General features: G+C 38.4%; 1 protein-coding gene across 3 annotated transcripts in view; it reads left to right on the top strand.

Annotated features, from left to right (window-relative positions):
* SLC25A12 (solute carrier family 25 member 12) overlaps positions 1 to 12,175 on the top strand; it is a 206,049-nt gene that overhangs the window by 98,508 nt on the left and 95,366 nt on the right. For 2 of the 3 annotated variants that reach the window (XM_060621646.2, XM_060621648.3), the window contains one exon: positions 6,752 to 6,805. In XM_060621646.2, coding sequence (XP_060477629.1) covers positions 6,752 to 6,805 — 54 coding nt within the window. Of the gene's footprint in view, positions 1 to 5,673; positions 5,789 to 6,751; positions 6,806 to 12,175 lie in introns of those variants that run through there. The other variant, XM_060621647.2, reaches the window with a different exon arrangement.

Consider the following 12,175-nt stretch of genomic DNA (forward strand, 5'->3'; position numbering starts at 1 on the left):
AAAATAAAAATAAACGTTAAAAAAAATTAAAAAAAAAATAAATAGAAGGGAGGCAAAAACAAGATCCAGGTAAATCTCCAGGGATAGGGTAGAGAGAGGTAAGTGGCTCACGAACCTGGCAAGATGTTTGTTGTCCCAATTACATACTTCTGATTGGAGTGGGAATATGTGGCAATACCCCATTATTACCTACAGCTGCCTTGGCCTTTGCCACATGCAGAAGGTTTTGGTATCATTCAGCTTTCTTCATCAAAAAAATGAATAATAGCAGTTGCCATGGTGAAATGGGGATCATGCTATTTATTTTTCTTATTTCCTATAATTGCAACAGTGAATTTAGTGTAAACACAAGGCACTCAATAAGTTTTTATTAGCTAAAATTTGGCTCACTCTTAATCATGACATTAGAGTGTTAAAAAAACCAAACCATTAAAGTTCATCTAGTTCAATCCTCCATCTGATCATAAGGTTTTCCACTAAATATTAGCTTTCACATGACTAATATAGTGATAGGGCCCTCACAGACTTAAACCTCTACAGAAGGTCATTCTGTGAATTCCTTCCAAAATCCATTGAAAAGAAAACTGTCTGTTATTGTCTCCACAAGGGAATAAAGAAGACTGTGGTCCAAAAATAAGACTACTCATCCTCATTGCATAATTTATAGGACTCAGAGTCAGATTGTGAGGAAGAACAGTTTAGGAAGATGTAACTCCAGAAGTACAACTATTTCACCTGATTTTTGGTATCCCACTCTGCCCTCTCCACCAAAAAAAAAATTTTATTTAAACTAGAGAAAATGTGCATACAGAGAGTATATTTGTATAGTATGGAGGAATCCTAAAGTGTCTCATTTATCTAGAGTCTATGAGTGGTTTGGGTTGAACTAATAATTTCTGATTGATTGATTTTGAGTTCAGCCTACAATCTAGAACACAATTTTCTCAAACTTGGACACTCAACCCTTCATATGTCTCTCTAGTCTACCCCTTGCCATTTCCCCATATAGACTCTTAGCAAAGAAGGAGTTAAAAGCACATCTTATAAAACTGTAAGTTTTGAGGGTACGTGGCTGGCTCAGTCAGTGGAGCATGTGACTCTTGATCTTGGGGTTGTGAGTTCGAGCCCCATGTTGGGTGTAGAGATTACTTAAAAATAAAAATTTAAAAGGAAATAAATAAAATAAAATTGAAAGCTTTGTAATATTTCAGTAAAATAAAAGGAACCATTTTATATTCTAGTTCCAGATGTTCAAACATCCTTTGTGTATGTGTGCCAAAGTCAAATCATACTATTTATTTCAAATATTTTATTTTATTTTTTTAAGTTTACTTATTTATTTTGAGAGAGACAGAGAGCACAAGCAGGGGATGGGCAGAGAGAGAGGGAGAAAGAGAGAGAGTCCCAAGCAGGCTTCACACTGTCAGCACAGAGCCCCATGCAGGGCTGGAACTCAAGATCCATGAGCTCATGACCTGAGTGGAAACCAAGAGTCGGACACTTAACTAACTGAGCCACCCAGATGCCCCTATTTCAGATATTTTAAGTGAGTTTCATCTTGATGGCAGGCGTAAAATGCCGCTTATTCTTCATCATAATGATGCCGTATGTACTTTTAACCAGTGAAGAGCTTCACTCCTGGTTTAATTAGTCAGTGATATCCTAATGCTCTACTAAGTGTTCATATACCACCTGGATTTACTTCTTGCAAGATGACACTCCTAGTAGCTATGTGGGATATGGAAACAAGAACAAAAATGTATTCATGTCAGTAAAATAATCAGAGGAGGCTAAAAGATAAACAGAAATAGTATGTTATTAAAGATGGAAGGAGGGCCAAGAGTTGTGGCAGAACAGGCTCATTGGAAATTGTCTCTTGTTTTAATTATTATATTTTATTTTATTTTTTTTAAATTTTTTTTTCAACATTTTTTATTTATTTTTGGGACAGAGAGAGACAGAGCATGAACGGGGGAGGGGCAGAGAGAGAGGGAGACACAGAATCGGAAACAGGCTCCAGGCTCCGAGCCATCAGCCCAGAGCCTGACGCGGGGCTCGAACTCACGGACCGCGAGATCGTGACCTGGCTGAAGTCGGACGCTTAACCGACTGCGCCACCCAGGCGCCCCTTAATTATTATATTTTAGCTTATTAGGGCACTAGACATTAGTATAATTCTAACTTTCACCCACAAAGTGATTGGCTGGTTTCAAATTAATATAATGTAAGCTGTTTGGGAGTTAGAAACATGTTTCTGCAGGTTTGTCTAGTAAACCCATATTTTGGTTTTACATCTGGGGTATATATTATTTTCATGGGCCACAACTTCACAAGCATATTTAAATTCCCAGCTCAGTCAAGCTACATACTGAATCTCTTGTGAAACCAATTCTAAAAAGTGACTATTAATGACAATATATAAACATAAATATATTTGCAACAGTTTCTTAGCCTTTAACTGCCAACTGTGCTTTCTAAATGTCATTCTCTATAGACTTTTAATGATCAAGTTTTCAACCTGTTCCATAGTTTTAAAATTATTTCATGTTTACAAATGTCATTTGCAATTTAAGGAAAGAGTTATAAATTACTATATTGGCAAATAATTTTAAAAACTGTGAAAAGTTTTGAACTATTTCTACTACCTTTTCCCAAATATATTGTGAATCTTATTTGACAGGTTTGTCTTTTGATACCCCATTGACTAAGTTTTCCCTAAATCCTTGTCATTTGCAATTGAAGCAAAAGTAAGTTTTAATTAAAAAAAAAAATTTTTTTTAGTGTTTATTTATTTTTGAGACAGAGAGAGACAGAGCGTGAACAGGGAGGGGCAGAGAGAGAGGGAGACACAGAATTTGAAGCAAGCTCCAGGCTCTGAGCTGTCAGCACAGAGCCCAACGTGGGGCTCGAACTCACAGACTGTGAAATCATGACCTGAGCTGAAGTCGGATGCTTAACTGACTGAGCCAATCATTATAACAGAATGATAGGTTGGAAAGTTCTTCAGTGTAGGAACTCTAACTCATGGGCTTTTGTATTCCTTTAAATATTTAATTTCCTTAAAGTAGATAGTTTTAATACCTTTGTCCATTTTATTGTTTATTATATGGATGGATAAAAAATTTAGCAAAATCCATATTTATTTAGGGTAGCTGAGCTTTTCTATTTTCTCTGTGTAGCACCCTAATTTAGTTTTAAATTATTACATCATTTCCACTGTAACTAGATTGGCACCAGTGAAGCTCTTGGACTTACTAAAAAATCAGCTATTTTTTAAGGCATATATATATATGTGTGTATATATATCTATATCTATATATATGCATATATATATGCATATATATAGATATAGATATATATATGTATAATTTTTTTAAAAGGTTGGCTATTTTTATTTGAGAAAATTTTCGTTGTGGCTTGGTGCTTATACCTATGAATTGTTGTAGTGGGCTCTGTTTAAATGTGATGTCTTCCTCTGTAGGAGTGGCCAGTCTGACCCTAAATTTTCACTCCAACTATATAGATTTGGCCAACAATGTATTCCAATAGGAAATAATTCTTTTGTTTATTTATTTATTTTAAATGTGTATTTATTTATTTTGAGAGAGTGCACATGTCAGTGCAAGCTGGGGAGGGGTAGAGAGAGAGGGAGAGAGAGAATCCCAAGCAGGCTCCACACTCTCAGTGCAGAGTCCTCTAGGGTCTTGAACTCACAAACCATGAGATCATGACCTGAGCCAAAATCAAGAGTTGGTTGCTTAGTTGACTGAGCCACCCAGGTGCCCCAATACTTTTATTTTAAATAAATGTCTTCCTTTCCCTTAAGTACTTTTATTCAAACTAAGGAACTTTGGCCTACTAAACATTCTTCCCTTGTAAAGTAATATAAAAAAAAATCTTAAGAATCCTACTTAGAGAAATTTCATGAAACGAGAGAGCAAAGTATCAGGGGCATAAGGGTGTAGAAGAACAAAATATGAATCTGTAAATCCTTATGTCCAACAACATTCTTAAAAGAACTTTGAACAAGTTGAAGAAAGAATGGTGGTAAACAGTTATGTCAACTGCAGCAGAAAAGCTCATTATAGGAGTACTAGTAATGTAGCATTCCTTATCAACAATTTACATTCTCCATTCCTCTTTCCTCATTTCTATTAACTTGGATACTTAATACAAACATGATTAGTGAGACTGGAGAAAAGGGAAGCCTCCTGTTAGATTCAACATTGGAAATGTGAAAGAGGGTGGAGAGGGATGGGATCATAGAGCTAAGTGATATTAAAATAAATCTTATGTTAGAGACTGTTAAAAACTGAGAACAAACTGAGGGTTGATGGGGGGTGGGAGGGAGGGCAGGGTGGGTGATGGGTATTGAGGAGGGCACCTTTTGGGATGAGCACTGGGTGTTGTATGGAAACCAATTTGACAATAAAATTCATATATTAAAAAATAAAAAAATAAAAAAAATAAAATAAATCTTATGTTGTTAGCTTTAAAAAAAAAACAGCAAGTATGCTTGTAGTCACAAATAAAATATACTTAAGGTTGGGGTTTGGGCAAGCATTAACCATCTGTAAGATCCTAGAAGTTAGGGACAAAATGCTATTTGTTTTTGTATTTTTTACAAGCAGGACTATGTCTGGCATGTAATAGATGCCCAGTAAATGTTGAGTGAATCATTATGTGGCCCAATACCTCAATATAGTCATAGTGGCGGAACTCAGTTTTAGAGACATTATTTTGGTTCCAGGTAGAGCTACTACTTAGGCAGGGCCGGCAATCTTTGTGTACCGGTGACTTGGGCCAGAATTCAGTACCAGTCCTGTCCATGGACAGATGGATTTTTTAAATTTTTTTTTTTAACATTTATTTATTTTTGAGACAGAGAGAGACAGAGCATGAATGGGGGAGGGTCAGAGAGAGAGAGAGGGAGACACAGAATCCGAAACAGGCTCCAGGCTCTGAGCAGTCAGCACAGAGCCCGACTCGGGGCTCGAACCCACCGACAGTGAGATCGTGACCTGAGCCGAAGTCGGACGCTTAACCGACTGAGCCACCCAGGCGCCCCTGGATTGTTTTTCTGTATGCATTTGTGCCCCACCTCATTGCACAAAGGATTTGGATGATTAGGAGTGTGGAGTGAGTCTACTAATAAAGCTTTATAGTAGTACAAGAATTACAAATATATTAAGCATATTCATCCGATGCCAATTTAGGGGCAGATTTCTCAAGTTATATTTCCTTAGGTTTTGCCCAGAGTGCATGGTCCCCAATCCTTTTCATTGTCAATATTTGCCATTAGTTGTCATTAATTCATTTATTAGTATCGTTAATGGGGCATGTCATCTGATCTTTTCGAAATCTTACTCAGTCTGGGCCCCAAGCGTTCCTTTAAGTCTCAGGATTAAACGACTTTGGCTGAAGTCGGTGCCCAAAGCCACACCCATTAAGAGGCCTTAAGAAACCTGGGACTTTCCAGGCGGCGACTGAGCAGTAGGCAACCACGCGACGCATCGGAATCCCAGGGCTGGCACTCCAGTCTAGCCTATGGGAGGATTATTCCCCTCCCCAGCGAGACAGGTCTCCGGCCGGGACCAGCTCCCTTTCTGGCGGGGATTCAGGGCCCTTTTCCCGCCCCGCCCCGGGCTCATTTGCATAGGGACGCGCGCGGCGCCGGCGAGCGGGTGGGCGGGCGCGGCCGGGGAGGCGGCGCGCGCGCGCCCTGACAGCTCGGCCCTGCTCGCTCACTCGCTCGTCCCCGGCTTCCGAGCACAGCATGGCGGTCAAGGTGACTCCCGACTCTCTGCTGCTGCCTTTATTGCATAAGAGACATCCCGGGGACCTTGCCCCCAGCCCCTCACCTCTTACCATTTCCTTCGTTGCCTGGTTCTTAGATAGCGTATCCTGGGGCTCCAGCTTGCGGGTGGGAGAGCTGTGTGGGGGCTTGGACCGGAGGGAGAGGATGCCCGGCTGGGGGAGGGGAAGTAGGAGGGATTATGAGTTGGAGGGGCTTGTGAGGACCAGGTCGGTGAAGGAAGAGTAGTGCCCTACCTTAGGTGCGTGAAATTGTGAGCCCGGAGTTGGAGGCCATCAGAAAGGGAGTGGGAGGAAGTGGCATGTAAAGCCGGGGATAACCTAAGGCATCTGTGTATTGCAGTGGGGGAGGGGGTGAGGAATTGGAGTTATTTGGGGCTTCGGTGGGGCTGGGGGCAGTGGTTGGCATTTGTGCTGCTGGTGGCAAGATGTCGAAAGTATTTGGAAATGTAGCAGCTTTCGTATTTTAGGTTGGGTGGCGAAAGACAGGGGCGCAGAGATAATTATATTCTGGATTGCTTTCCATGGGGGAGAAAAGCTGCTAGGCCAGGCGATTGATTTGGGTGTTTTAACTTTTCTGTTGCCCTGTTCTTCCTGGCCTTTTGATTTGGAGGTGGGTGGTTGCTATTGTGTTGCTAGTGGATGTGGAATAAAATAAGAGATTGATCCTCACTGCCTTCCATTTCCAGTCCAGAGGAAATCTGGTAGATTTGCTGTATATTAAGCTCTTCACACCTGTACTTCCACTCTGTAGCCATAGGTCTCCAATTTGACAGGTGTTATCAGTGTTAATACTTTTGGTTTGTTTTAAACGAAATGCCCCTATAAAAGATAAGAGCATTGATTTGTTAGCATTTGTGAACTCTAATCTGAAGAGATGATATGGTCTCTAGTAGAGCATTAACTGGCTTTTTCTTTTTTCTTTTTTTCCTTACAGGTGCAAACAACCAAGCGAGGTGATCCTCATGAGTTAAGAAACATATTCCTCCAGGTAAATTGGCTTGTGTGGCACCTTTTTTTATTGAGGGAAAAAAAAAGTGTAAGCTTAATGGTTCTCAGGCCTTAACTTTCAGGAATGTTCTGTTTTCATTCTGTTTTTTTCCCCCGTTTATTCTTAAAAACATGGGTAGACAATGTAGTTTGTAATTCTCTTATTTTGCTAAGGTGTGAATACACATTTTCCTTTTTATTAAGGTTTGATAAAATATTTTCCTCAAAATTTTGTTTTTTAACATGACTTAAAAGTATGTGAAAGGAGACTAAAAACAATTTCCAGCTTCCCTTAAGCACTATGATCAAAATATAACTTCAAAACATATCGACACTCTTGTGTAATTACTATGTATGGTGATTAATATTCTTTCTTTCTTGAAAGTTGCAAGTTTATAGTTTTCCTGTTTATAAGCATTTATGTAATTTGTTAGCGAGATAAGAATATTGTTAATGTGTGTGTCTTTTCTCCCTCTGCTTATTTATATTCATAGATAGCCTTTTGGGGTTTTATTATAAAATATTACTGTCTGCAATTCTTGCAAAGATCTACCTTCTAAGTTTTTAAGATCAGTGACTTGGCCGTAGACTTAAAACAAGTTGGCTTAGTTTTTTGTTTTGCTTTCTTTTCTTAAATTTCAGAAGTTCCTCATGCAGGAAGTTGTACTTAAATAGATGAAAAGGGAGACAAGCTAAGGTGTTCGATTAAGTATTGTGTTTTTCTGTGAAATCTTCTTTTGAAAACTTTCTGTTCTGGACCTGGGTTCTTATATAGAAACTTTGACCTTGGGCAGGTCCCTGCTGGGTATTTGTTTCCTCTGTAAAATGAGAGGTGATCTCCAAGGTTCCTTCCAACTCCAAAAGTGTATGATTCTATATTAGGAACAGATTCTAACATATGCTGATCAGCCTGGACTAGATGACATTTTTATCTGAGACATGGATTGCTTAAGCTATTGTTGGGGAGGAGGCTGCATAGATGACCATACTGTGTGTAACTCATGAAAAAAAATTAGCGAAAATTGGAATCTTAGATTTTATAAAATCTGATAAAGGGAAGGATCATTTCCAGAACATAAGTAATTATAATAGAAATGGTCTGTTTCTGGCTTGAAACCTTTGTTCCTCACAAGTGTTCTTAAAAATAGTGTAAAATATGTCAGTGTTAACCACACCATGATTATACTTAGTTGTTTTGTGAGATGTTCATGTGATACAGTTAATTTTATTTTCTGTATTAAGTAGGCATGGAAGAAATCAGTTGAAATGGTTCATGATGTAGTGCAAAGAGCACTGACCTAGGTGTCAGGAACACTGGGTTCAATTCCCGCTCCTGCCTCATTTTGATTGTTGGATCTGTAGCTATCTGGCCTTTCTGGGCTTCACCTTCTCATGTGGAACTCAGTGGGATGTTGGGAAATGGGAATTGAGGTCCTTTCAGCTTTAAAAATCCTATGGAAAAAAAATCTGTTTCTGCATGGGTTTGGTTTTTTGGGAGAGGGAGGATAAGAATACAAGGAAAGAACTGGGACTATTTATGCTTAGCTTTTTGACAATTTTAAAATCTTATCATTTTTTAAAAATATTTTATTTTTAAGTAATGTTTACACTCGACCTACAACCCCGAAATCAGGAGTTTCATGCTCTACCGACCGGGCCAGCCAGGTGCCCCCTATCATTATCTTTTTGCACATTATTTTGATGATGCCCTTGTTTTATTTTTATATTGAAAAATTGTGGAATTAATAACAGTGCATTTAGTACTAGTTATAAAGCACTGACCCAAGAATTAATTGATAGATAAGACATCACAGATACTTACCTTCACCAGCTAGAAAGATAGAATATAGTTAGTTGAATCTATTTGAGGACAGTTACTAAGTAACATATTAGATTTTTTTATTCCTGTTTTGAGTACTTCAAACTGTAGCTACTTGAAGCTATAGGACACTGTTTAGGAGCAGTTTTATTTTAGAAGCATACGGTTTATTAATATTTTAGAGAAAATAGGCAAAAAATATATACTAACTACAGTATTTCGTTAGCATTTAACATATCAGCCCAAGAAATATTTACTAAGGACTATTTGCTGTGTGCCATGTGTGCACTTGTATTTAGTTTAGCAGTAGGCATCAGTTGAATAATCGAAGGAGAGGACTAAGCCAAGATTTGGATGGTAATTGACATGTGACTAGCTCCTTTCTCAACCCATTCCACCTCTAACAGATTGCAGTTGAGGGAGTCAAGAATAATGAAGTCAAATACATAGCCTCTGGTAGAGCAATCGGCTTGCCTGGATAAAAGTGGCTGTAATAATAATGACAGTGGCTAACATTTATTGATCATTCGCCGGTGTCCTGGGCATTGGCCTAGTGCTTTAAGGGTATTACATTAATTTTCATAACAACCTTAGGAGGTAGGGTTGGAGTCCCCGTTAAATAGATGAAGTTAAATGACTTGGTTAATGTCATTTAGTTCTTAAGTGGTGGAGGCTGGAGTCCAATCAAACTGCAGAACCTGTATTCTTAACCCTTACACTAAATCACTTGTGGGGGGGGGGGGGGTCTCTAAATGGGGGGTGGGTAATTTTTTGAAAGCTAGAAGTACAAGGAAAAAACAATCTGGTTACTTAGGTGATGAAAAAAAAAAAGTGCCTTTGCACCGTAACTACCTAGAACATTTGGCCAATGAGTTTGGATTTGAAACAGTAGGGATGCACTATGGGTTTCTGAGTGGGCAAATTGAAGTGGTAAATTCTGACATCTCTTTGTGTATGTTGGATAAAGTGTGGAGAGGTTGGAAGTAGGTAGGGGGATCAGCTAAGAGGCTATTGAAATAATACATGTGGGAGATAATGACCTGGAGTGTCTGATGGCTGGGGAAATGGGAAGGAATAAGAATACCAGGGACTTTGTAAGGGATGAATCTATTGAGTTTGGTATTAAATATAGAAGTAAAGTAAGAAGTAGTGAATCTGGATGGATGTTAATTGATAAGGCATCTATTTTGGGAATTATTGGTGGGGGAGAGAAGTTTAAGTTTCATTGTTAAATAAGTATGTCCTAATATGTTAAATCTGACAGGAGTGGAGAGATACAAATTTGTACAGATGGTAGATAAATCCTTGTGATTAGGAGTTTAAAAAAATTTTTTTTTAACGTTTTTATTTATTTTTGAGACAGAGAGAGACAGCATGAATGGGGGAGGGGCAGAGAGAGAGGGAGACACAGAATCGGAAGCACGCTCCAGGCTCTGAGCCATCAGCCCAGAGCCTGACGCGGGGCTCGAACTCACAGACTGTGAGATCGTGACCTGAGCTGAAGTCGGACGCTTAACCGACTGAGCCACCCAGGCGCCCCGAGGAGTTTAAATATAAAAGAAACAGGACCAGGAATAAGGGACTGATTTATAAGTGATATCCATAATTAAAGTGGAAAGAAGGAGGAGGAGGAGAATGAGGGAGAATCGTCCCATGGGAGTTTAAAGTAGTTTCAAAAAAAAGGATATGGTCAAAGATTAAAATTATTATGTTATTAGTATAATTTGATTTTGGTAGGATTTGGGGGTTACTTGAGTTCTGGATCAGTGAGATATTTAAAGACTACAGAGAGATTTAATTTTGAATTTTGGAATACAACTGAAAGCTGTTTTTTGTAAATTTAGATCTGTGGCATTAACTGTCTAAATTCACAAATACTCATTTGTTTTTGTAAACAGGAAAATACTTCTCTTTGAAAATGCTGATATATATATGTTTAAAAGTATGTGAAAAGGGCTTTAGAAAAATGAAGCATTATTATTTTGAGTATAGGGACATAGGTTTATTTTTTCTGTGTTCATCGCTTCTCAAATTTTGATGACCTATATTTTCTATTAGTTAAAAAAAGGAGCAATAATATTCACTAGGATTCTGCTTTTTCCAGATTCCTACAAGTTCATAAAGTTGGAGCCCAACAAATGAATTCTTATGTGTTAGACTGTGCTGTAATTTACAACCAGTTGTCAAGCTAAGATTTTACTATTACTACCCTTACAACTGTCATTTCTTGATTTCTCTCTTCTTTTACCTCTCACCCACACACTATCATTGACCCGATTTTGCTACATCAGAAATATACAGTAGCAAAAGGAGACAAGAGAAGCAATGAAGAGGGAGGTAAGGTGAGGATAACAGGACTGTCACAGGCTGATTGTTATAAACGTGAGGAACTTCAAAATGAGAAGTTAGTCTATGCTATGTGGCAAAGTAGGTTTATCAAAAACTGTTATAAGTGAATGATTTGTCAAGATCTCTTTTTTTTTTTTTTTTTTTGGTTGGTAGACTTTTTGTTGTTTGCTTATCAATGTATTGTATGGTAAAAGCAACACATGTTAAGACTGTATCATTATATATGTTAGACCAAAAATACACTGCAGTGTAGAACTCAAGTATTATTTTGAACCTGTTCTTTTTCTCATTATCACCCAATGTAACAATGATTATCATATCCCATGTAAAAATTATGAAAATGCATTTTCTGTGTTATTTTATTTTATTTTTTAAAGTTTATTTATTTTGAGAGAGAGAGAAACAGTGGGGGAAGGACAGAGAGGAGGGGAACAGAGGATCTGATGAGGGTTCTGTGCTAACAGCAGATGTAGGGCTTGAACCCACAAACCATGAGATCATGACCTGAGCCTAAGTTGGATGCTTAACTGACTGAGCCACCCAGGCACCCCTGTGTTGTTTATTTTATAGAATAAATGGAAGAAGGTGCTGCTAACGTAAAGCAAAGAGTGATTCTTCCTTAGTGTTTTTATGATAATGTATTCATTTTTAATTGAAAGAAATATCCTTTTTTATTAAAATAATTTTTAATGTTTATTTATTTTTGAGAGACAGAGACAGAGCATGAGTAGGGGAGGGAAGAGAGAGAGAGGGAGACACAAAATATGAAGCAGTCTCCAGGCTCTGAGCTGTCAGCACAGAGCCTGACACGGGACTCGAACCCAGGAACCGCGAGATCATGACCTGAGCCGAAAGTCAAATGCTTAACCTACTGAGCCACCCAGGCACCCCAAAAGAAATATTCTTTAACCAATAAATATTTGTTTACATATTACATATGTATGTATTTTTGGCAATAACCTGGGGCTCAGAAGGGAATTAATTAAGCGGGAGACCCTTCTACCTTGTTGGAATATGCATTAGGGCTATCTTTTCCTTTTTTTTCTTTTTAAGTTTATTTTGCAGAGGGAGAGAGAGTGTGTGTGTTCATAGGGAAGGGGCAGAGAGAGAGAGAGAATCCCGTGGGATTTGAACTCATGAGTGGGGCTTGAATTCATGAACTGAGATCATGACCTGAGCTGAAGTTGGACACTTAACTGAGCC

The sequence above is a fragment of the Panthera onca genome, chromosome C1, assembly GCF_046562875.1.
Source record: "Panthera onca isolate mPanOnc1 chromosome C1, mPanOnc1 haplotype 2, whole genome shotgun sequence".
Lineage (NCBI taxonomy): Eukaryota > Metazoa > Chordata > Mammalia > Carnivora > Felidae > Panthera > Panthera onca.